Source organism: Barbus barbus (assembly GCF_936440315.1).
Source record: "Barbus barbus genome assembly, chromosome: 27".
Classification (NCBI taxonomy): domain Eukaryota; kingdom Metazoa; phylum Chordata; class Actinopteri; order Cypriniformes; family Cyprinidae; genus Barbus; species Barbus barbus.
Window position 1 is genome coordinate 2,665,536 of NC_136755.1, and position 27,090 is coordinate 2,692,625.

A 27,090-nucleotide genomic window follows, 5' to 3' on the forward strand; every position below is an offset into this window, starting at 1 on the left:
TTATTTTTATTTTTAAATGGTCACCATGGTTGAGGTTCATAAGATGATTCTTAATGTCTGTGTGAGTCGAGCTGATGCCATAGATTAAAACTTTTTTTGTGGACAAACTGTCTGGAAAATCCTTTTTATTAACAGACTGCCACGGAACCGTTGGCTCTTAGAATCACTTTCACTACAATCAATACAACATTCATTTAAGCTGAGATTAGACTGTGTCTATTCTCTGCTTAAATGGATGTTGAGTCTATGTTCACTTCCAATGAGATCGGTTCACTAATAGATGATTGTCACTATAAATATGTAACAATCGACTACTGATAATTTTTTTCTGGGCTTTTGAGTTGCAACAAATATGCTCGAGGAACACTTGCTTACAACAGCCAGATGAAAGAAATAAATTCAAGGGTCAAGAGCCCAACTAAAGCAGACACTGATCTCTAACATGGTTACTTCAAATGAAAATAAATCAACATCTAAACCTTAGTTAATTCTCAATAAGATCTTCTGTAGATGTCTCAGTCTGGTTATTAATAAGTGGAGCTGGTGATGTGCTTTGTGGGGTTGTTTAGATCTTGAGATTTAATGTATTTTATTTCAGTTGATTTCAGTTAGTTGTTCTTGTGTTTCTGTTTTCTTCAGTAATTCTGGTTGTTAACAGCAGGTGTTCATCACTAATGCTCAATCAGCACTTAATCAATCACTTAATTACTTAGTGAACTCAACTGAAATAAGTTCAGAGTAATCATAATTGTTAGTTTTAAGAAACTTAAACGGTTTAAGGTAATTAGTTTCATCAAACGGTTTGAGTTAGCTTAACCTGTCGGGTTTTTAAGGCAATCAGTTTACTCAAACAGTTTGAGTCACCCTAACTTGTTGGGTTTTACAGTGTGATAAACACTAGAACCTCAGTTCTTTGTGAGACGCCTCTAGCAAAAAAAAAAGTATATACTACATACTACACGACCATCATTAGAGCATCATATGACCATCACTACATGGCAAGCTCCCAGACCTACCTGCAGTTTCGAGGGTCATCTCTGGCAGTTCCTTCTGATTCCTGCAAAACAAGAGAGATTTCACTCATTAAATTCAACCGCTCAGAAAAATAAAATCAATCTATGCATCTCCTGTGCTGCATATAGTGAACACCATTGATTCCTTTAGATCTCACACACGCTCGTGAGGACTAGAGAAACAGAAAAGATCAGGATAACACTGTGGGCAAACATCTGACTTATTAACAGAAGTGTCGAAGATTACAGCCCCCAGCCATGGATGCTTGCTCAATGCGTATTGCTGACCACAGGAACTTAAATTAAATTATGAAGAGTAGTGTTTTTAATAAACCAGTTTCAAAACTTACACTCTTAACTTACACTCACAGAAATAAAATCCTACTGATTCATATCTAGGGACCGTGACATCAGAGAGACTTGGGGTGGGCTGTTTTTGCCAGTAAGAAACCACTATGAGCACTTTAGAAACAAGAACAGCATGGCAATGCTCTGGCAGCCACACACAATGCCCTATAGCACCATATAAAAATCAAATGACTTTTGCAATAACTCTGGACTGGTGCTACTAGAGGCTTAAATTACACACTTCACCTTTAAGCAGTAAATGTTTGTGCATAAAGCTCATGACTGACTGTTATGATCATTTCACATGACAGACCTGAAGTCTCTCTGCATTCAAGGCTCTTGATAGAAACCTCTAAGCACACAGAAGTCCAAACAAGTCACCTACACCTGCGTTCATCACAAGTACTGAGATACAGGAGGAAAAAAACAGTACTGAGAGAGTGATATCAGGAGAGAAAGGGTCAGTCTGAAGCAGCAGCCACAGCAGATACAGAGTCATCGAAAGGCTGCGAGCCTGCTCTGTAATTTGATCAGAGCGGTTTGTCCTGAGGTGGCACATATGTATGAGTGAACTTGAGGGATGAAATGCTGAACATGAGCTCGAGGGCTCGACCTCCATATCTTAAAGGTTTACTGCCACACTTAAAATCCTACCTTAGTCACAGAAGTGACACCAGCCATAATAACTAATCAAGTGCTAAATGCACATTTACAGTTCAATGCTGTACTAAATGCTCTTCTCACTAAGGCTGCATTTATTTGCTCAAAAATACAGAAAAAACTGTAATATTGTCATGAATCCTGTCCGTGGTCTTCCGTCTGCTCGCCACCAGAGGTCGCCTTTGCATTATATTGACTCTTCAAATTCAAGTTCAAGTTCAAGTTGAGCTTTATTGTCATTCCGCTACATGTGGGGACATACAGTGCAACGAAATGTCGTGCCTCGCAGGACCACGGTGCTACATAAATACAGACATACAACAATGAAGTAAAAACACTATAAACCTATACACAACTAACGTACTGACAGATTTAACTATAAGTATACTATATATAAGCATTTAACCTTATACAAACTAAAAAATAGAAGATAAAAAATACAAAAAATACAGTTCAGGGCTCTCACAGCCTGGGGGAAAAAGCTGTTGAGCAGCTGTGTTCACTGTCCGCTGGAGGGTCTTGCGGTCAGCAGCACTGCAGTTCCCGTACCAGACAGTGATGCAGCTGGTCAGCACACTCTCAATGGTGCCTCTGTAGAATGTGGTGAGGATGGGTGGAGGGAGACTTGCTCTTATCAGCCGGCGGAGAAAGTGTAGGCGCTCTTGTGCCTTTTTGGAGCGTGACATGGTGTTGGTGGTCCAGGTGAGATCCTCTGTGATGTGCACCCCCAGGAATTTAGTGCTGCTGACTCTCTCCACAGTCAAGCTGTCGATGGTCAGTGGGGGGTGGTCAACGGAGTTTCTTCTGAAGTCCATCACAACCTCCTTTGTCTTCTCCACATTGAGGGACAGATTGTTAGTGCCACACCATTCAGCCAGCTGTGCCACTTCCTCTCTGTTGTGCGTTTCATCGTTGTTGCTGATGAGACCTACCACTGTTGTGTCATCAGCGAACTTGATGATGTGGTTGGAGCTGAACTTGGCAGTGCAGTCGTGGGTCAGCAGTGTGAAGAGCAGCGGGCTGAGCACACAGCCTTGTGGGGCCCCTGTGCTCAGTGTGCTCAGTGTGCCACAGTGGAGCAGGGCACTCAGGAGGCCATGGCTGAATAGGGAGCTTGGGGTGCCATGGCGAGATGACCTCCGTGGCCTCGATCCTCATCCCGGCCACTACGGCTGGAGCCCTATAGCCCCCCAAAAACAATTCCTTGTGGGGAATTACGAGTTTCCTGGCTGGAACGAGCTCTTGAGGGCGCTCTGAAGAAGCGGGTTCTGGAAAACGCTCTGGAGGCGTGAGCACTGGAGAGCACTCTGGAGGTGCAGGCACTCAAGTACTCCAGAGTGCAATCTGGACGATTGGGGCGGGGCGACACGTGTCGCTCTGCCCACCCCCAATTGCATTGGTTTATAACACGGCGAATCTTATTGGTGTAGACCTGAGCATGCGCATTCCTTTGTGTACGATTTTGTAATTGATTTGGCCATATTACAGAAATATTATGTGCTAACTAGTATCATAGGCCTATCTTAATTATTATCTGATTAGTAACCATGGTAATTTTAGTCAGATGAAGTCATTGTTTAAACTCTTGATGACAGCACCTCCTGGTTCTTCAGGCTGAATACCGCTTCATTCATATTTCCTTGAGGATCGGCAGGCCACAGATCAGCAATAAATTGGGATTTTATACGCAAATGCTCAATGCGTCACAAACTTGTAGGTTATAAAGTGCTAATAAAATGTTTTCATGGCAAGCTCGGTGTTTCCTTGTTTATATCTTAATAAAATATTTGAGCCTATATTGATTCTCTTACCATTTTTAAAGGTTCCTATCTTATAGTAAATAAGTGTCCATGTAACATCAGATTTTAAAAATCCAGTTATTTCTGTATGCACGCCCTCATTGTGTGCGTTCTAATCTGTGTACGAGATGAATTTAGATTCATTAACACTCGATCATTGCAGCCATATAGACCTGCAGAACTATCCAATATTAAATCACTCAGAGCTGTAAATCTGTGCAATATACGTGAGCACTTTTAATGAGTAAACGAGACCATCTCTGTGATTCATATTTTTTTATTCATTAAAGATATAATGACTATAATAATTAGCCTACTAAAAATCTAAAATCAGTAGGTCAAATATTGTAGTGATTCCTGATTCTTTTTAAAGGATTGAGCCACAAAACCAGTATTTTAATTTGTGCATAGCATATAAAAGTATAAATAAAAATGTTACAGAGAACATATATGAACATTTATTGCTTAAATATACACTAAAGCACATTAATAATAATATTTGCTGTAGGTCAGATTTAATAACAGCTGGTTTAGTAAACAAAAACCTTTAAAATAGGCCTATATGCAAAATAATAATAATGATAATAATAAAATATTGTTCATTTAAAGGTTTAAGTGTTAAGATTTTCATTCCCATTATCCACACATAAAACCCCAGTTCACGCTGATGGGCTATTTGGTATTATTGTCTTATATGTCACCGCAGTTGTTCTTTAAAATAAAACCATTTGCGTGTTTGTCCTATATGTTTTACTGAACCACAGGGAATGATCATCATTTCCTAAGTTTGTGCTTATCCACCGATCCTAAAATAATGAATGGGCAAAGAATAATATACAACTATATAAATAGACAATGTACAAAATAGCAAAAAACACAATATATAATAGGCTATAGACAATTATGTACAGTTATGCACATATCTATATATCTATATATATTGTGTTTTTTGCTATTTTGTACATTGTCTATTTTGTATATTTGTATATTATTCTTTTTATTATCTGTGTCTTGTCTTGTCGCTGTCATTCTGTTGCACTGAGGAGCTACTGTCACTAAAACAAATTCCTTGTATGTGTAAACATACCTGGCAATAAAGCTCATTCTGATTCTGATTCTGATTACAAAACAGCGAAATCTCAAACAGAGGATCATTTTTATCAACGTCGCCCAGCTAAAACTGCTCAATGAGTACTTTGTGTACTGTGAAAAGTGCAATACTATCTGTCTTCATTTAACGTGCTATAGGTAGGACTATATCATGGCCACGAATTAAGAATTTGTTCCCCAGACTTAATTCGTGAGCCGCTCATATTACACAGCTCTGTTCTGCCCGAAGTACTCGGAGATGCCAACACCAAGCGTTTGACAGGAACTTAATCTTAATTCGTCATAAATAATAAAAAAAACTGGGGACTGGAGCCCTCTCTGGGCTTGACTTGGGAACTGGAGCCCTCTCTGGGCTTGACTTGGGAACTGGAGCCCTCTCTGGGCTTGACTTGGGAACTGGAGCCCTCTCTGGACATGACTCAGGGACTGGAGCCCTCTCTGGGCTTGACTTGGGAACTGGAGCCCTCTCTGGACATGACTCAGGGACTGGAGCCCTCTCTGGGCTTGACTTGGGAACTGGAGCCCTCTCTGGGCTTAACTCTGGGACTGGAACCCTCTCTGGGCTTAACGGGGAGCAGGAGCCCACACTGGAGTGAACTCTGGTGCTGCTTTGGAGGATACGGGGATATTCGGGGTGGAGCAGGCGGTCCGAGCCGTTGGTGCGGTATGTGGGGGTTCCTGGCATGGGAGCTGGCGAGACACGGAGTGCCTCAGAGGGAACTGGACGACGAGACTGAAACTTTTCCTTTATTTCTTCCACTTCAGACTTGGAACCGTTTAAATAAAGAACGAGATTAATCAGCTCGATCAGGGGAAACATCACACACGGGAAGACTGCAGTGAATCGTCTCGTCGTCCAGCCCCAGCTGAAAGCACGCACCAATAGCAGCGTCGTGCCAGCTCAGCTGGTTAGTAAACTAGATAATTAATTAAACATAGCTAGTGTTACCTTTAGCTATCCAGTGCTTCCCAAACCTGTCCTGGAGGTTTGGGAGGTTGCAATGTAAAACAGCAGCCAAATGCTAGTCAGGGCTGTCCAAACTCGGTCCTGGAGGGCCGGTGTCCTGCAGAGTTTAGCTCCAACCCTAATTAAACACACCCGAAGGAGCTAATCAAGCTCTTACTTGGCATACTAGAAACTTCCAGGCAGGTGTGTTTAGGCAAGTTGGAGCTTAACTCTGCGGGGCACCGGCCCTCCAGGACCGAGTTTGGACAGTCCTGTGTTAGATGGTAGCTTAGTCCTATGTTGGAGATGGACAAAACTGCAAAAATGTTTTCATATTTTAGAGCGTATCCAGAGCAATATTAACAAGACTTTAACTCAAATTGCATTCATCAAAAAAATATTTAGTGTATTTAAAATCGTGTTTTTAATTAGTGTAAAAACAGGTAGTGGATAATTGCATTGCAGCTTACAATTCTTGGTTTCCTGAATGTTTAGGGTTAGCAAAGCTTTGAGATGGTCCTCACTACAGAACACAAGATCCAGGGGGTGTGGTTGGACCTAGATTTATACTAAACCTACTCGTCTCCACCCCCTGATCCCTAAACCCACCCATCCCCACCCCTAAACCTACCCGTCTCCAGCCCCTGATCCCTAAACCCACCCATCCCCACCCCTAAACCTACCCGTCTCCACCTCCTGATCCCTAAACCCACCCATCCCCACCCCTAAACCTACCCGTCTCCACCCCCTGATCCCTAAACCCACCCATCCCCACCCCTAAACCTACCCGTCTCCACCCCCTGATCCCTAAACCCACCCATCCCCACCCCTAAACCTACCCGTCTCCACCTCCTGATCCCTAAACCCACCCATCCCCACCCCTAAACCTACCCGTCTCCACCCCCTGATCCCTAAACCCACCCATCCCCACCCCTAAACCTACCCGTCTCCACCCCCTGATCCCTAAACCCACCCATCCCCACCCCTAAACCTACCCGTCTCCAGCCCCTGATCCCTAAACCCACCCATCCCCACCCCTAAACCTACCCGTCTCCACCTCCTGATCCCTAAACCCACCCATCCCCACCCCTAAACCTACCCGTCTCCACCCCCTGATCCCTAAACCCACCCATCCCCACCCCTAAACCTACCCGTCTCCACCCCCTGATCCCTAAACCCACCCATCCCCACCCCTAAACCTACCCGTCTCCAGCCCCTGATCCCTAAACCCACCCATCCCCACCCCTAAACCTACCCGTCTCCACCTCCTGATCCCTAAACCCACCCATCCCCACCCCTAAACCTACCCGTCTCCACCCCCTGATCCCTAAACCCACCCATCCCCACCCCTAAACCTACCCGTCTCCACCCCCTGATCCCTAAACCCACCCATCCCCACCCCTAAACCTACCCGTCTCCACCCCCTAGATGTAGATCCAACCCCGCCCCCTGGATCTTTGTTCTGCAGTGAGGGGCTACTGCAAGCTTTTGTTTCCCTTATTCTTTACACTTTGCAAAATAATTGATCAATAAAAAAATGTATTTGGAAATTTGATTGGAAATGATATATTTAGATATTTTAGATATTATTTAGATATACACTAGATATAAAACCCTTAAATAAGTTTGAAAGAATCGGAACCTTTCTTCCAGAAGAGAGAATATATAAATAAGGGGACAAGGGGGACAAGTCCAACAGGAGCAAAAGGAGCAGTGGGAGGAGAAGAAGAAAGTGGTGACATTTATAGCGGGAGTGATAAATGCTACAGCTGAAATCAGATCTAAAACTGTAAAAGCAGCAATACATCATTTAAACATGGCAGGTCTCAAATGGGAAGAAGTGAGGGATGAATTAAGTGTACAGTCGAGTCAAGAGACGACATGGGTGGGTTAATCATTATAATAATGTTACTCCTTCAATGGAATGCGAGGAGCTTGATTGCAAATGGACAATATTTTAAACAGTTTATTGCGAGTAGGAGAGAAAAACCAGACATAATATGTGTTCAGGAATCTTGGCTTAAGCCTAATCTGGATTTTATTATATATGGGTATGTAGCAGTTAGACAAGATAGGGTAAATGGTGGTGGAGGGGGTTGCGTTACATTTGTAAAGCAGGGGATTCCACATAGGGAGTTAGGCATAGGGAGGGAACAGGAATATGTAGTAGTGGAAGTATGGGGTGTGGGGAAGAAATTTGTAGTTATAAATTATTATAATCCGTGTAGAAGGTTACAGTTAAATCATCTGGAGGAAATAGAGGGACAAGATAGTAGTAATATTGTATGGTGTGGGGACTTCAATGCACATAATACATTGTGGGGAAGTGAAAAAGTGGATATTAATGGGCAAGTGATAGAAGAGCTATTAGAGGAGAAAAATTTAATATGTCTGAATGATGGAACTAAAACAAGGATAGAGATGAATACTGGTAGGGAGTCGGCACTTGATCTAACACTGGTGTCTAGTAGTATGGCAACAGTATGTAATTGGAGTGTGTATAAAGAAGGGACAGTAGGAAGTGACCATTATCCAATACTCTGTAAAATCAACATAAATGTCTCTCGAATCACTGAAGGAAGATGGGTATTTGAAAAGGCGGATTGGGAAAAATTCCAGAAGGAAAGTGACAAACATCTGAATCAGGTGGAATATAATTGTGCTATAGAAATTTTGGAAAATAAAGTAAGACAGAGTATAATAACAGCAGCATTAGAATCTATTCCAAAAAGTCAAGGTAAAATTAAGAGGAAAGAAGTGCCATGGTGGGATGATGAATGTAAAGAAGCAGTCAGAAATTGTAATAAAGCATTTAAAGTAGTGAAAAGAACGCATAATTTCTTGCATATGATTCAGTATAAATGTGCACAGGCAGTAGTAAGGAAGACCGTAAGACAAGCAAAAAGAATGTATTGGAGGAATTACTGCAGTTCAATTGGGAATACAACTCAGATAGGGGAAGTGTGGATGATGATTAAAAAGATGGGTGGGGAGAGGAGAGATTGGAGTTACCCGGTATTGTGTAATGGAAACGAGATTGCAGTAACAAATAAAGAAAAGGCTGAAATGTTGGTAAATACGTTTGTTAAGCTACATAGCTCAAATAATTTATCTGAAGAAGGGAAGGGAGACAGGGAGAAAACTAGAGCTGAAAATTTGGAGGCTCTGAGGGTGATGGGAAATGTTGAAGGTGAACAAAATGTACCATTTAGTATGGGAGAATTAAGTAGAGCATTGGCAAAAACTGGGAAGACTGCACCAGGGAAAGATGAAGTATGTTATAGCATGTTGAAGCAGTTAAGTAAGGAGGGGAAGAAGAAGTTATTGATGTTATACAATAAAGTGTGGGAAGAAGGTAAAGCACCAGACAGCTGGAAGGAAGCAGTTATTGTACCAATAAGAAAACCTGGGAAAGATTCAACTAAGCCTACAAATTATAGACCCATTGCCCTGACTTCTCATCTCTGTAAGCTAATGGAAAGAATGATAAATGAGAGATTAATGTATATTATGGAAAAGCAAGGTATGGTGACTGAATGCCAAAGTGGATTTAGGAGGGGAAGGGGTACTATGCAGTGGTATGTTTAGAGGATGAAATAAGAAAAGCTCAAATAAATGAAGAGACGATAGTAGCAGTATTCTTTGATGTTGAAAAAGCATATGATATGCTGTGGCGAGAGGGGTTGATGATTAAGTTGTATAAAATGGGAGTTAGAGGAAGAATTTTTAACTGGATTAAGGAATTCTTGATAGGAAGAACAATTCAGGTCAAAATAGGGACAGATTTGTCAAGCAAGCATGTAGCAGAGAATGGAACGCCCCAGGGGAGTGTAATAAGTCCCACATTATTCTCAGTAATGATAAATGACATATATATAAATGTATCAGCGGGTATGGGGAGATCACTATTTGCGGATGATGGAGCAATATGGAAAAGAGGAAGGAATGTTGATCATATAGTTAAGAAAGTACAAGAGGGTATACAACAGGTTGAGAAATGGGGAATAAAATGGGGCTTTAAATTTTCTGTTGAAAAAACTAAAGTAATGTTTTTTACAAGGAGGAAGATCAATGAAGGTTTTAATTTAAAACTATATGGAAGTTATTTGGAGAGAGTTGATAAATTTAGCTTTGAGTACATTTTGATTCAAGGTTGACATGGGTAGAACATATAAAGAGTGTGGAGGAGAAATGTAAAACAGTAATAAATACAATGAGATGTCTGTCAGGGTTAGAATGGGGAGCGGACTATCAGTCACTGAAATATATATATGTAAGCTTAATAAGATCAAGGATAGATTATGGAAGTGTGGTGTATGGTTCAGCAGCCAAATCTGTACTTGCGAGACTTGATGTAATACAGGCTAAAGCATTGAGACTATGCTTAGGAGCAGTAAAAACATCACCAGTGTGTGCACTACAAGTGGAAGCAGGAGAAATGCCACTGGACATTCGACGTAAACAATTGCTGGTAAATTATTGGATTAATCTTAAGGGACATCGTGATGGTCACCCTGCGAAGAAAGCGAACTGGGAAAAGGAAAGGGCGCAAAAGTTTAGCTTTGGGTGGATAGGAGATGAGGCAGCTAGAGAGTTGGGGGTGAGCGGAAAAGAGTTCTGCCCTACTGTTGTATGGCCCGACTTTCCAATATGGAAGATTGAAACAATGGAAGCTGATTTTGAATTACATAGAATTAAAGCAATAAACAATAGTGTAGACCTTGTAGCTGAGTTCTACAGATATGTGGGTAATAAATACAGAGATTATATCCAGATTTACACAGATGGGTCAAAAGATCCTGAATCAGGAAGGACTGGATCAGCCATTTTTATAGTTAATCAAGGAGGTGAGGAAAGCAAAAGAACCACGGATGATCTAAATGTGTATACAGTTGAGTTATATGCAGTCATGATGGCATTAGAATGGATTAGGAAGGAGGGCAAAATAAGTAAGGTTTTAATTGTTAGTGATTCATTATCAGCACTGTACAGTCTCAGGACAGGTATGTCCAATAGCCGGCAGGATCTGTTATATGAAATATTAGCAATATATGCAAGAGTAAAGGAAAAAGGCAATGAGATTCCCCAGCTCATGTAGGCATTTTGGGCAATGAGAGAGTGGATAATTTAGCTAAACAAGCAATTAAAAAAGAGAATATTGAAGCAAATATAAAAATATCAAAATCTGAAGGGAAGAGTATTGTCTGGAAAGAAGCAGTAAGTGGGACAGGGAAGCTAAAGGAAGACATTTGCATGCTATTCAAAATAAAGTTGGTACATTGAGGAACTGGGGAGGGACTAGGAGAGAAGAAATAGTGATGACAAGATTAAGAATAGGACACAGTAATTTAAATAGTACATTACACATTATAGGGAAGCACCCTACTGGTTTGTGCGAGTACCGTCAGTCATTAGAAACCATAGAACATGTAGCCTACTTATAAGTTGCAGAAGGTATGAAGAACAGAGGAGAATTATGATGGATGAATTAATAAGAGATGGGTTGACAGGGGCAGGTATAAAAGATATACTGCAAAATGGTGTAATATTTGAAAAAAATTTAAAAAGAAAAATATTTGTAATTTTTTAATTAGAGCAGGTTTGATGAAGAGAATATGATCGCGGAAAACAAGCTGGAGGGAATAAGCTGGAGTAACATCGCAAGAAAATAACCCAGAAGATGGCGGTAATGCAACGCTCATGGATGCAAGCCGCCGTTAAACCTCAAAGAAGAAGAAGAAGAAGAAGGAACCTTTCTTCTCTCGTTCGTGTTTCCGGTCGAGTGGAATAAACACCGGATCTGTTTCCTGTAGTTCACGTTACACGCGCGTACACAGGATCATCTAAACAACAGCTGAATAATCCAGATATCTTGAAATTAATAAATCACGATGGAAACGATTTTAGAGCAACAGCGCCGATACCATGAGGAGAAAGAGAGACTGATGGACGCCAAAACGAAGGAGATGCTGACGAAAAAAGCCACGGTAACTTCACGGGTCTCTGAATGAGTTTAAATGATGCTAACACATTAATCATGTTATTAATAAACATAATCCCTCAACCAATTCCAACACTTGTTAAATGTGTTACGCCTAACAGTGACTAAAGATAAAAAGGGCAAGTTATGGATGTTATGACACTTTTTGTTCACCGCATTAAACAACATTATAATGTAGTTTTCTTATAATTTAATGTTACTCGGGTTTCTTTTCTCTCAGTGTTTTATATATTTTTATATAGTATATTTTATTACTTCTATATGTAGTTGTTATGATTGACAAACCATTGGTTTGTTTTGAGTTGAAAATAAACACAGATGCTCTTTTTGAGGAGAGCGCTTTGTGTTTCTTATTTTGACAATACCACGGTTTTAGCAAGACATTAGCAGATGCTCTTATTCAGCACAACATTTCTATTCTCTGTTCATCAGCTGAGAGACCAGATCAACTCTGATCATCGAGTGAGAGCTATGCTGGACGTAAGATTCATTATTGCTTTACTTGCATACTTTGGTGTCCTAATAATTCTCAAATGCATAGTTATTTAAACTGTTTAAATTCATGCAGCTGGTGTGTTTGTGTTTGATTCTTGCAGAGATACATGGAAGTGAGCGCAAACCTCAGAGACTTGTACGAAGACAAAGATGGGTAAGACATCTCAAGCACATCTGAGTCAGTATAGAAATATATCAGCCTTATTTAGTTTGTGTGTCTGATCATCAGTATGAGGAAGGAGGAGCTGAATGCAATATCAGGACCGAACGAGTTTGCTGAATTCTACAACCGCCTCAAACTGATCAAGGAGTTCCACAGAAAACACCCTAATGAGGTAAACAGCCGTCACCTTGTCCTGAACGACACGCTTCTGTCTCAGAGTGAAAATATTCACTCCGCTTGTTCTGTGTGTCACTTCCAGATCTGTGTGCCCATGTCAGTGGAGTTCGAAGAGCTCATGAAAGCCAAAGACAACCCCAGTGAGGAGGCACAAAGTACGTCTGCAGTATGGCTGTGCCATATCACACCATCCACAATAACACCAGTATACATTTGTACATGATATAGCGACGCAATGATGTATGGCGTATTTACTAAGGATGCAATGAATGTTCGGCAACCGAAAATAGCAGAAAACCCTCTTTCGGTTTCGCAATAAGACTGAATGAATTGTACCGAACAATGACGTAACGTGATCAAATACAGTAAACATGACGGCAGTGTGGAAGCATTTAAAACTGCCCAAGAAAGATGCAAAAATCATTACAAGCCTTCAACAATTAAATAAACTGCAGAATGTTATGTTTTGTAACACGTGCATGAATTGCATGTGCAGGAGCTCACGGCGCTGTCTCCAGGGTTCAAAGAAGTAAAAACCGCATCTGCGCTGGAACTGTTACTCGTCAGTCGCTTAGTAACATTTTAATGAATTTTTACAAGGCTTGTGACAATGTGATGCGTGCATCTTCCCAAATTAGTAATGAGAATTATTTATAAATCTGCATATAAAGAAGCACTGAGGACTTCCTGCGGGTTTCCGTCAAAATAAAAGCTCCATAAACATTCATAAATGTTAGTAGCGTGATTGTACTGTTTTTCTGTAAAATAAAATTACAAAGTACAGCTCTGTTAATACATTTATTATAACATTCATACATGGTGTTCAAATAGGGATCTGTAATATTTTCTAATGTTCTGCTTTTATTTGCAAGCCTGATTCAAGAAGGGGGTCTCAAAAATGGCCACAAAATATTATTTTACTAACTTATTAATTTTAAGTTAATTGTGCTTTATATCTGCTAGAATGTTAAAAAATGTTTAGTGTTAAATAAGTATTTTTAAATAGTTGTTTTGTATTATTGTACAATGTTTAAAAATAATAATTTATTCTCATTAATTTAACATTTAATATTAGAGGCATCCAAGTTATTTGAATTAGAATTTAAAGTAACGCAATAGTTACTTTCCCTGGTAATTAGTTACTTTATAATGATGTAACTCAGTTACTAACTATTTGTGAGAAGTAACTAGTGACTATAACTAATTACTTTTGTAAAGTAACTTGCTCAACACTGGTCACTACTATTACACTATAATGCTGCTGATGCCAGCTTATGACACTTTGAATTAAGTAGTCCGTAATCAATGACAGTAGCTCGTTGGAAAAGGATGGAAAAGCCCTTCATTGTGTTTGCACTAATAAATGCTGCTGCCTGCCAGCTGCAATCACCAATAAAACGTTGTTCCATATTTTTTTTCGGTATCGTCGTAAATATCATTATCGCAAATATTCTTGAAATATCGTGATATAATTCTGAGGCTATATCGCCCACCCCTATAAGGCAGGCGTCACTGATGTTTGCTGGTTCATGCTGTGAATGGACAGTAACTGTCTCTATGCTGATCACAGATCTGGTGGAGTTCACTGATGAAGAGGGTTACGGACGCTACCTGGATCTCCATGACTGCTACCAGAAGTACACTAATCTCAAAGGAGTGGAGGTACTCCCTGACTTCTTATGATTCACCCATCTTCAGATAATTGAGCAAAAGATTCTTATACTTCTGTCTGTTCCTCTTTTCTAGAAACTGGAGTATGTGACTTATCTGTCCACATTCGATCAGCTCTTTGACATCTTTAAAGACAGGAAGAATGCAGAGTATAAGAAGTAGGTGAAAGGTGGTCATTTTAAATACCACATGACATGAGTTTTTGATCAGATTGTGCAGCCTTACAAACAATCACAGTAAACCAATTGCAAATTTCTTTCCTCAAATTCTTCAGTCCTAAAGCATAAATCATGGCTTGTTTAGTGTAATTTTAGTTCTTGTTGTTAAAGACTGCTCTTTGATATGGATGTATGTTGTTTGTGGTCAGGGTCAGGGATCTCATGTCTGTGCTCTTGCAGGTATCTGGAGATGTTGCTGGAGTACCTGCAGGAATACACGGATCGGGTCAAGCCTCTGCTGGATCAGAATGAGCTCTATGGAAAGATCTTGGTAGAGTTCGAGAAGAAGTGGGAGAGTGGAGTGTTTCCAGGCTGGCCGGTGGGTTTGTGTTTCAGAGACGACATTAATGAGCTCCACAGATATCATGTGTTTGAGAGTTTCGCTTTCAGCAGTGACTGCATATTTTCCAAATATATCAATATATTACCATTCATTGACGTTAATATTCATCAGTGCTATAATAAAGAAGTTAGTATAGAAGTATTAGAAGAGATTTCTATTATCTATTACATCTAGATTGTCCTGCTGTCCTCTATTAAATGCATGTGAATGAATCGAGGTGTTTTATAAATGTGTGTGTTACAGAAAGAGACGAGTAGTGCTCTGACTCACGCTGGAGCACATCTGGATCTGTCTGCCTTCTCGTCCTGGGAGGTCAGTTTCTCTTGGTGTCTGTTAAAAATGTGACTTTCATGTTTTCAGTAATGTTGTCTCACACACACATTTCTATTGCCTGATCAGTAATGTCGTGTATAATTTCTACAGGAGCTGGCGTCTCTGGGTCTGGACAGATTGAAGTCTGCTCTCATGGCCTTGGGTCTCAAATGTGGAGGGTGAGTGTGAACACTGTCCTGCTCTTGTTTAACTGTAGTTTCACATTTAACTGGATCGCAAATAAAACATTCATAGGACTGGCAGTCCCTGATTCTTGAGTCTGTTCGTAATGTCCAAACATGTTATTTTTGTGTGTTTTGTTTGTAGCACACTAGAAGAGAGGGCCCAGCGTCTGTTCAGCACTAAAGGCAAATCTCTGGAGTCTCTGGACCCCTCACTGTTTGCCAAAAACCCAAAAGCCAAGGGACCAAAGAAGTAAGCCTGTTTTAATTTGATAAACTGTATAATGCAATGCATTCAGGTTTAAATTAATTCAGGAACAAGTGACTTGTTTACTGAATATTTGTGATTTGTGTTGTAGATGAAGCCCTATTTATATGCATTATTTGCTTGTATAATGTAACTTCGATGTATTTATTTGGTCTTGTCTTAGTTAATATTTAAAGAGTTAATTTGCAAAAACCGATAAACGCCACTTTCAAAAAAAGTGAACTGGGTGCAGTGCATTATTCTCCACATATAGCGCGATCTGAACCCTAAACACGTTTTGTCAAAAAAGCCAGTATTGTCAGGTCAGGTGACACTGTCAGCTGAGGATATTAAAGATTAAAGCGTGTTTTTGTTTGAAATCTCTGAAACATGAAATGTGAGGTTATATGCTTTTGCCAAAAAAACGACTGTTGGAGTTATCTGCTTTTACTATAAAACAAACTTTTAATATATAAAACACCTACTTTCAATGAACTTTAATTTTGTAAGTTACATGTATTTGTTTGTATGCTCTTCATTTGTTCTTTTGTCTGCAGAGACTCGGAGCGCAACAAGGAAATTGCTTTTCTTGAAGCTCAGATTTATGAATATGTGGAGATTTTGGGGGTAAGCAGTCTGCCTGTTTTAGTTTTGTGTTTAGTCTCCTCTCATTTCACATTTATACTTGTATTTTAGTGTTTTTCCCTACTAATTGTTTTTTTTTTTAATGAGTTTTGGTTTGGTGACATTGGTGTGAATTCTCTACAGTGATGTTGCTGAAGCTGGGGTGTTTTGTTGTGTGCTGCAGGAGCAAAGGCAGCTGACCCATGAGAACGTCCAGAGGAAGCAGGCGCGCACAGGAGAGGAGCGTGACGAGGAGGATGAAGAGCAGCCCAGTGAGAGTGAGAGTGAAGATGAAGATAATGAGATCATATACAACCCCAAAAACCTGCCACTCGGCTGGGATGGAAAGGTGTTTAGATTTATTGTAGTTATTTGTGTTCTTTAGAGATTGAATCAGAAAACTGTTTTTTAAATTCAAATTAGACATTGAGATGATTCCAGTCCCTCCAATACATAATGAACAGTAGTAATCATTTAGACTGTGCCTTAGTAAATAACTCTTTTCACTCCTTACTATTTCACATGTTCACATGTATCACTCAGCTCTAGTGTTAAAACGCTTATAGTGTGTCATTAACTTCATCTTTTGTTTGTCTGTAGCCGATTCCATACTGGCTGTACAAGCTGCACGGCCTGAACATCAATTACAACTGTGAGATCTGTGGGAATTACACATACAGAGGACCCAAAGCCTTCCAGAGGCACTTTGCAGTAAGTTTGCAAGAAAAAATATTCTATGTAGCAGGTGTATTAATGGAGCAAGATCTAAGTTATAATTTAGTTAGTGATTTTACTGACTTTTAATGCAGTTTCCCCATGTTTTCTGGCATCTTTACTTGGGTCTAATCATGCATTGAGAGATCTACTCTTAATGTGAAATAAAATACCTGCTAGTATGTTACACTGTAAAGTATAGAAACAAATGTAAATGAACAGTCTGGCTTCAGAAGTGGACATTCAGCCGAGACTCTGTTGTTTAAGCCCTAAGACTGGCAAGAGTGGTGTTTTAGTATGGTTTCTGTTTTGGTTTTCAAAACTAATGTGGGACCAGTGAGGTGCTAATTCGGCGAGAGAAGGTGCCAATAAAAGGTCCGTACACCATACTAATCAAGCAATTACAACTGTTTATTGTTGGTACACACAGCTGATATCAATAATACTGATACTGATCATAAGTAAATGCCCAAGTATACTTAACCCACGGCTGAGCATCCACTGAAACTGAAAGAAACCCCATGTTTTATACTTCAAAATTAGGTGCGGGTTAAGAACAACCCTCCAAGTGAGAGAGAAAGCAAGTTGATCAGGCTCGATCCCCCTCCCAGTTGGATGCACTTTGTGTCAATTTACAAAAGATGAACCATTACTCAGCAATATTTCTGAGGTTCACAATAACTATATTGTGCCAGAAGTCTGCACCCAGTACATATCAACGTCGAGATGTAACCAAGTCCTAAACGCGTTGTTCTTTCTCAGGAGATAATGATGTTGTTTTGCACCAGTTGCAACCTTGAATGTATCCCCCAATCGACTTTCAGTCTCTAAATGTTCATCCGTTGAGCGTACCACAAAAAACAACCCATCTCTTACAAGTGGATTCCAAATATTCTATACTTGTTGGATCTGTCTGCTGCTTTTGACACGGTCAACCACCAGATTCTCCTGTCAACCCTATTGGCAAAGGGCATCTCAGGAACCGCACTCTAGTGGTTTGAGTCTTGCCTCTCCTTCAAGGTATCTTGGAGAGGAGAGGTGTCCAAGTCGCAACATCTAGCTACTGGAGTGCCTCAGGGCTCAGTTCTTGGACCACTTCTCTTCTCTGTTTACATGGCATCACGAGGTTCTGTCATTCAGAAACATGGCTTTTCATATCACTGCTATGCTGATAACACTCAACTCTACCTCTCATTCCATCTCAGCTTGTCTAATAGACATTTCTTGCTGGACAAAGGACCATCACCTTCAACTCAACCTTGCCAAGACAGAACTGCTTGTGGTTCCATCAAACCCATCGTTTCATCGCAATTTCCCAGAAGCCCCTCACAGCAGAACAAAGATCCAGGGGGCGGGGTTGGATCTACATCTAGGGGGTGGAGATGGGTAGGTTTAGGGTGGAGACTGGTAGGTTTAGGGGTGGGCATGGGTGGATTTAGGGATCAGGGGGTGGAGACGGGTAGGCTTAGGTAAATGTAAGGTGGGAGGAGTTGGATCTAGATCCAACCACACCCTCTGGATCTTGTGTTCTACAGTGAGGACCATCTCCAATTTCCCCATCCAGTTAGGCCCATCAACCACAACTCCTTCAAAAACAGCCAAAATCTTGGAGTTATGATTGATGATCAGCTGACTTTCTTAGACCACATTGCTAAAACTGCAGATTTGCTTTATTCAACATCAAGATTAGGCCCTTTCTTTCGGAACATGCTTCGCAACTTCTTGTTCAAGCTCTTGTTCTGTCCAGGCTGGACAATTGCAATGCTGTCTTGGCAGATCTTCCAGCCAGTTCTATCAAACCTTTACAATTAATCCAGAACGTGGCAGCAAGATTAATTTAAACATTGATGTTTGCCTACAAAACCACCACTGGCTCTGCACCCCTTTACCTAAATTCATTACTTCAGACTTATGTGCCTCTAGAAGCTTGCGTTCTGCAAGTGAACGGTGCTTTATTGTTCATCCCAAAGAGGCACAAAATGACTTTCACAGACTTTTAAATGTTCCCTCCTGGTGAAATGACCTGCTCAACTCAATCCCAGCAGCTGAATCCTTAGCCATCTTCAAGAAACGGCTAAAACCACATCTCTTCCATCTTTATTTGACCCTCTAACACTATTCTAATTAAAAAAAATAAATAAATTTTAGACTTGCACTTCATTCATCAACTAACTGCTTGTTTTCTTAAAACTAACACTAGCTTCTCTATTCTTTTTGCATTCTTTCTATTAGTTTTCTTTTTATTTATTATAATACAATTGGCAAAAAAGGCCTCTTACACTAGCTTCCTCTATTCTTTTTCTATTGTTTTTTAAAATTATTTAATTAAAAAAACCAAAAACAAAACCTTGCTACGTGTACTGCTTTAGGTTAACTGAGACTTGTCGTAGCACTAGCATATCATTGCTCTTTTGTTGATTTTGATTGCTTCCATTGTCCTCATTTGTAAGTCACTTTTGGATAAAAGCATCTGCAAAATGACTAAATGTAACAAGTATTTGTAATTTTACTCTTAATTGTTGTGCTGTATTGAAAAGCCTATAACAGCTTTGGTGTTCCTGGTTTTCTGTGTTTCAGGAGTGGCGTCACGCTCACGGCATGCGCTGTTTGGGCATTCCTAATACAGCCCACTTTGCCAACGTCACCCAGATCGAGGACGCAGTGTCCCGTGAGTACAATAATTCATCACAGAGATACAGTACATACAACACCTAATTCATGCAATGTACTATGAATTAGTGTTAATAAATGATTAAAAAGCATTCTTCCATCTCCAGTCATGCTGATATTTAATTGCTAACAGGATTAAGTTTTTGTAGTTTGACATTACTAGCCTTCTGCTCAAACTCAAGACACTAAAAGCTATTTGTTGGAGATACAGATACATTTTTACCAATATTTATTTTCAGTAATCATTCAATAAAAAATAAATAACCGGGTTTATAATTGTCCCTCTGGCAAATTTTAATTGTCCATGATAACCGTTTAACTTACTGGCCTCTGGGAGGCGCTTCAGGAGCCTCTGATCAAACACCAGCAGACTCAGGAACAGCTTTTTCCCTACTGAACTCTGCCCAATGATACCCCCTCACACACCACTACAAACTCTTCACCCCTCCCATCACTAAATCAGTTTAAAAAAATAAAATAAAAATCCATCTACACACTAGGTACTATGTACTGAAATTGTCTATGCACTTTCAGTGTTCATTGCACTAGTGTTTATATATCTTAATGTATAGCTTATTCATATCCATTTGTAATTGTTCATAGTTTTTGCTCATAGTGTACATACATTTACTGCATAATCCATCTGTATAGTATGTTCGTATCACCCATCTGTATATCATACTGATAGTATTTAAATATTTGTAAATTATGTCCATAGTACTGCCTTATCTGTATATTCTGTACATATGTAACATATTGTAGGCGCTGTATATCCTGTACCTCTGTTTACTGAAGTTGAATCTAATCTAATAAGAGAAGAACACATTAATAAATGGGGGAAAAGACAAGATTGTTGCATGGAGCACAACATATATCACTGAGCTTTACAAAATATATTGAAAATATATAGAAAGACAAACTACCATTTAAAGGTTGAGAAAAATACCTATAAATGAATATTCATGAATGTTAATAAACGACTCTGGAAAATGGCCCTAATGTTATCTGTTCTTGTACATTTTTCTCTCTTCTCTGGAATAGTCTGGTCAAAGCTGAAGTCACAGAAAGCATTAGAGCGCTGGCAGCCAGACACAGAGGTGAGTTATTCTGAAACACATTCAGTAGTCAGACATTACGGTGAGGGAAGTCACATTCAGCTGTACAGCTCTGCTCTGACTGAAGCATCTGGTTTAACCAACGCTAATCAGCTGTTAAAACTCTGCTTCAGCTGCTTGATTTGATCCTTTTGGAGAGAGAGAAGTGATTAGTGAAGTTTACAAGCAGGAATAAATCTTGAGTTCAGAAAGGAAATATGTATTTTTATCTTGCAGGAGGAATATGAAGACTCCAGCGGAAACGTGGTCAACAAGAAGACTTATGAGGATCTGAAACGACAGGGGCTTCTGTAGCACAACAGACAAGATCTCTGAACATAAATACTCGCAGTGTAAATACTGAAGCAGAAATGTGATCCTGAGTTTAGTCCTCTTGTCTTTCACACAGTTCGTGAGAAATGTGATGTCTTTTTGAAAATCATCAGTTTGTACATTATTCCTCTTTGATTATTCCCCATTGTCTCATTTGATGTCTTAAATATGAGACAAATACTTTCATTAATAAATAAATTTTAGTACATTGTGTGAAAAATGTTGTCTTGTGCAGCATGCTGTTTTTAACCCGTCTGGAGACTTTTTAAACCTGCTGTACAACAAAATCAAACAGTGACATGGTTTTATTTCAGTAGGCATCGGTCACTGTACTCAAATATATTCAGACCCCTTCATTTTTCCAAACATTTTATGTTGCAGCCTAATGCTAAAATCCTTTATTCTTCATTCACATCAATCTACACTCCATACATCATAATGACAAAGAAAAATCAGATGTGATAACTGCAAATGTATTGAAAGAAACAGTATCACACTGACATAAGTATTCTTAAGTATTATTGCTTTGACTGAATTTAGTTCAGATGCACCCAATTTCTCTGGATCATCATTGAGATAAAAAAATAAAATCTTAAAATGCAGATTTCCACTGTTTCAATGTTGCGTTCACCTTATTAAAGGTGAACTATCACATGTGAGTGTTTTGCTCTGGAGGCAGTGTTTATGCAAATGTTTGTGCCCGGGTGACGCCATCTTGCCCCTCGTTTCGAAACGAGCTGTTTTTGGAGCTTGATTAAATAAATGCCTTGTTTAATGAGGAGGATGTTTTAAGCTATGAAACTCGCAGGATGTTTTAATGGTACAAAGACCCCTAATATGCCAAAATATCAAGGAAACTTTGATTTCTCATGTCATGACCCCTTTAAAGATTAGAAAGTAAAATACCTATACTCTTTTGTGAGCCACTTTGGATAAAAGTGCGTGCAAATGATGAATACATATAAAATATAACTATTCTGATGTATCGTGCACCTCAGAGTTGCCATATGTGTGCTTCTCTCTATAATCTAGATGGTTATAATAGCTTTGCTGATGATTGACCCCAAACAGTAAACCCAGGATAGAGCGTCTGAGTGAATGTGGTCTGGACTGAGTGGATGAGGTTCATTGTGTCAGAGACGCTGTAGAAGGACAGAGTTCCTGCACTGAGATCCACATACACTCCTATTCTCCTGCAGCTGGAGGGAACAGGGAGCTCAGTCTCTTTGTTATTGTGACAGAATGAGAAACTGGAGGAAGAGCAGTACAAACTCCAGGACTGATCATTACATCCAAACACACACTCATAACCAGATCCCTTCCTGCTGATGCTCTTATATGACACTGATATCTCCACACCATTACTCCCACTCCACTCAAGCTCCCAGTAACAGCGTCCACTCACACTCTCTCCACACAACACCTGAAGATAATCATTAAATCTGTCTGGACGATCAGGATACGGCTGAGGTGTGTCAGTGTAAGTCACCACTCTGTTCTCTTCAGACAGACGGAGGAGTTTATGTGCAGTGTTTGGATCCAGAGTGAACTGATGGGAATCTGATGAAGAAAAACAACTCGAATCAGTGGATGTTAAAGTTAAACTGTAAAAACTCTTTGCTCTTTTTTTTAAATGAATTCTATTTGGTTAAGCATTTAGTTTTTTTTACATAAACACAAATGCACACACATTCACATGCAGGCCTAAAATCAAATCTACAGTATTTACTAGTTGCCATATCAACATTATATTGAGAAAAAAAGTGTGTCAAAATTAAAAAGTCTTTTGAAGATATCACTGAACATTTGTTTTACCGTAGTAAAATGATATTTAGGGCTTAAGTAAATTTCAGATTTTGGTCAGGGTATATTCTGGCAAACTGTTTACAATCACGTTTCTCAATCTGCAAAGCAAACTGTGGCACAGCCACCAACCAACACATGATGGGTACCTCATAAAGCACATGGCCAGTGTTCTCCTAGCTGGCCATAGAAAGACATTTAAAGTCATGTCAATCATGTGTTGGTTGGTGGCTGTGCCACAGTTTGCTTTGCAGATTGAGAAACGTGATTGTAAACAGTTTGCCAGAATATTTATCAGTTTAGATCGTTTTTTTAATGCTTGGATAACTAGCAGAAGACAGTAACCGGTTTTAAATTCCAGTTGCGCAGATGGGGTGCGATGCAACACTGCGTTACAATCTGCCCTGCCGTGCTATTCTGTGACATTAGCGATGTAAGTTTACTTTAATACATTTTAATGAGAAACGACGAGAAACAGGGGAATAAAGACTGACAATCAATGTTTAATGTTCAGAAATTATTATTTCAAGACATGTAAAGCATTTTGGCCAAAATCTGATTACTTTTAATTCTTAAAAAAACTCCATTATTTTATTTAAAATAAATAATGATTTTATTTTATTGACAAAATATTTTAGTTTGTCTTGTAATTTTTTTTCATAAGATCAGATAACATTTTAAAGCTGTCAAATGGTCATGTTACAGCGTGCCCCTCAGATGTTACAATGTACCCCACCTACGGGGCATGTTGTCACATTTCTCTTCCAATATTTGAGGGTAAAAATAAAGAAAAACGTCTACACTGTATTTATGAAACAAAGCGTCATATTTGTATTGAAATGACTGTGGATAAATAAATTATACTCTGAACCAGTCAAAAAGTGTTACTCTGTGCCCCGCTCTCCCTATTGGACATCAATTTATCATCACGTTATGTATCTGTATTTGGTTTGTAGTGATTTTAAGAAAGTAACTTAAAATTAAATGTGTTAATTATTAAATTAGTATGAAATATTATTAGGCAGCGGCTATTTGCACTTTTAGTGTGATTAGTGATACAGGCTAGCCTATTTACTGTAAGTGAAAATAGCAGTATTTCTTAGCGATATGCTAGTTACACTAAGAGCAAATAGTTTGCCTATTGATTCTATTCACACAGTTAAAATAGCAGTGCATTACGAAACAGTATACAATAATAACGTATTGAGTGTAAATTATGATTTTAATTCGCCCTCCCTACATCTACCCTAACCCTACCTGATTCTAGATTTTCAACTTTTTGATTATTTCCTTCATTTTTATTGAATATAAACATCTTTCTGATGTGATATGAGATTTGAAAAGGGACAAAAGAAAGTTCAGCAAAAGGCAGATTCAAACGCGGGTCGATGGCATCAAAAATGGCCCGTGATTTACCACCAATGCCACCGATGTTGTCAGAAGATCATGTTTTGTAACCAAACGTTGGCTGGCGGAGTTACTGTAAATAGCCTCCAAGAAGGCAGAGTAAGCTGTAAGTAAGTTGATTAGAACCTTACGGAAGAAATTAAGTAAATGTGAACACTGATAATATTTTCTGTCACCTTAAACTAAACTGACTAGATGAAGTATCTCAGTGTGTGTTATTGTGTTTGTTAGTGACTTACATTGTAGGAAGTCCTCTCTGGTCCTGGGAACAATGTTACTGTGAGTGACTGAGAGAGAAAATGATACCTGTATCCATTCCTCAGACATTTCTAACATTTTCATGATCATATTAGATGGTGTTTGTCTCATTACAGAGAGAAGATGAATCTCTAATATTTTACCAGATATCTTTTTCATCTCCTCTTTGCAGAAATCCTCCAGTTTGTGTCTCAGCTGACGGACAGATTCTCTCACAGCATCAAAAGAAGAGAGGAAACTGACAGAGATGTTTTCTGTAGATTCAGGAGGAGCTCAGAGAGACTGAAGACTCTACAGGAATAACAATCATTAAACCATAAAAAAAGGAATAATAATATAATAATGAGTGCAAAATAGTATATAGAGTGAGAGACATTTTTGATAAAAGTTAAAAAGATAAAAAGTCTCTTGTTCCAGCTTCCAAACATGACTGCCTAGAAAAAACCCTGCTTTCTTTCAATTAATTCCTCAATAATGTAAAGTTTAGCTGCCCACTTAAAACACTAAATTAAATAATAATATGTGAATAAAGATTTAATGTCTCACGATGCATCATTGAGAGAAGTTTAACCCTCTGCTGCTCCTCACATGGCGATGATTTTGTTTCTCTCCTCAATTTCCTTGAAATGAATGTACTATATTGTAGCTGGTTTTGTTTTTAATATTTTGCATTTTCAGGTTACGTTAAAGTTTATAAATTATATTTATGCAGTAATTATATGTAATTTATAACCTCTTAACTACTGTTTGAGCGTAGACCTGAAGATTCAATTTCTCAAATGCTCTGGAGCACCTAAGTTTTATCTCTTTTTAAAGAAGACACTTCTTTAAAAACGCATAATAGAAAAAACATCTATAGACGTTTATTGTTATGAACGAAACACAAAAATATTTTTACTGTAAAACAGTGGTTCTCAAACCTGTCCTGCACATTTTGTACGTCTCCCTCATCTATCACACCTGATTCAACTCATCAGCTCATTAGTGGAGACTGCAAGACCTGAAGTGGGTCAGATATCGGGAGACTTACAAAATGTGCCAAAATGTTCTTCATGGAGAGGTTTGAGAACCACTGGTCTAAAACTGTGAGAAAATCAAAGCCATACATCTTAAAAAGTTGAGTTTTAAACTTCAGGTTGATATACAGCACAAGATTTAAGTATAATGTTGTTTGGTTGCAGGCCCGATTGTGTCCTCCAGAAGAAATTAGTTTCCCATTTGTTTCCATTTACAAGATCATAATTGTTGTCTGTGATGAGTACAAGTGTGACTGTTTTTTCAGGATCATTTAACCTTTTCAAATCATATCCATAATTTTTATTTTTTGTTGTGTGTGTGTTCATGTAGCAAGTGCCACAACCTTTACCAAGCTTCGTACCATTCCAATAAAGTAAAATAATAATAATAATAAAAAATCTGAAAAATAAAAAAAAAATCTAAACATTGGACAAAATGATCTAAGAGTACCAGAGGGTTAAACATACTTAAGACTATGATTTTAATGCTTAATTGGGCAAATAAAAGAGTCATATAATGCGTATTGGTCTCTATTATTAGCATGTTTCATCAGGTCACCTCACTGCTGCAGAGTACCTGACTGAAACCAGTTTTACAGTAAAAACAACATCACGAGACAATATTCCTGACTACATTCCCAGCAGCAGAATGATTCTTATTCAATCAGTGTGCTTCAGATAATAAATGTCAGTTAATTAAAGACTCAGTAAATTTAGTCGCTGTAACAGCAGATCTTGCTAAAGTCTACTCTGCTTTTTTTCTAGATCTCTGTTACCTGGAGGAAATGGATGTGATCGTCTGTGTGTGAAACCTGCTCCAGCTCAGTGTTTCTCTTCTTCAGATCATCAATCTCCTGCTCCAGTCTAACACTTTAGAACACTTTTCCATTGTTTCCATAGTTACTTTTCCATAGTTAAGTAACACACTATTAACTAGCAGGAAACTCATGATAAAGGAATTAGTGAGCAGTTCACAATATGGCTCTGACTATTGTGATATTAGTATGAAACAGACAGGAGATGATGACCCATTGTCTATAATGCTCTCAGTTACTTACGTAACCTCGGTTCCCCCGAAATGAGGGAACGAGACATTGCTATGGGAAATACATTTTCCTCGAATACTCCTGAAGCCTTATTGAATCACGCCAGTGAAACTGGCCAATGGTGTTCAAGCACGCAAAATATGAGCGGGAATCCCACTCTATATAAGGCAGTGCTTGTACGTCATCCATTCAGAATCTTGACCGAAGCAACTTGCATTTTAAGATCCTGAGCTCGGTGACACGGCAATAAGAGCAATGTCTTGTTCCTTCATTTTGGGGAACCGAGGTTACGCAAGTAACCGAGAGCGTTCCCTTTCAATTCAGTCACTCTACATTGCTACCAGCATCTCTGCCAGTCCTGGGAACCACGGCTGATTGGGCCATTTCGGTGCTACTAACAGAACAGATTCCTTTTCCTCTCTGATTTTGCAAAGCATGCG

At 39.2% G+C, this 27,090-nt stretch overlaps 1 protein-coding gene across 1 annotated transcript; it reads left to right on the top strand.

Moving 5' to 3' along the window:
• The first annotated feature begins 11,610 nt into the window (after positions 1-11,610).
• On the top strand, positions 11,611-21,914 carry LOC306847597 (splicing factor 3A subunit 3). Its single transcript, XM_079381638.1, has 17 exons — positions 11,611-11,863; positions 12,310-12,357; positions 12,474-12,526; positions 12,602-12,707; positions 12,795-12,867; positions 14,283-14,374; positions 14,459-14,541; positions 14,782-14,920; positions 15,188-15,256; positions 15,368-15,435; positions 15,584-15,691; positions 16,243-16,312; positions 16,494-16,658; positions 16,910-17,020; positions 19,601-19,691; positions 20,735-20,790; positions 21,025-21,914. Exons 1-17 carry the CDS (start codon positions 11,768-11,770, stop codon positions 21,100-21,102), a joined length of 1,506 nt encoding a protein of 501 aa, XP_079237764.1. The 5' UTR covers positions 11,611-11,767; the 3' UTR covers positions 21,103-21,914.
• The last annotated feature ends 5,176 nt before the right edge of the window (positions 21,915-27,090 follow it).

Excerpts from the sequence above, each read along its gene's own strand:
- LOC306847597 (XM_079381638.1), top strand. The coding sequence starts at position 11,768 with ATGGAAACGATTTTAGAGCAACAGCGCCGATACCATGAGGAGAAAGAG. Across the intron at positions 12,868-14,282 it reads CCCCAGTGAGGAGGCACAAA|ATCTGGTGGAGTTCACTGAT; the intron begins GTACGTCTGCAG and ends TGCTGATCACAG. Across the intron at positions 14,921-15,187 it reads GAGTGTTTCCAGGCTGGCCG|AAAGAGACGAGTAGTGCTCT; the intron begins GTGGGTTTGTGT and ends TGTGTGTTACAG.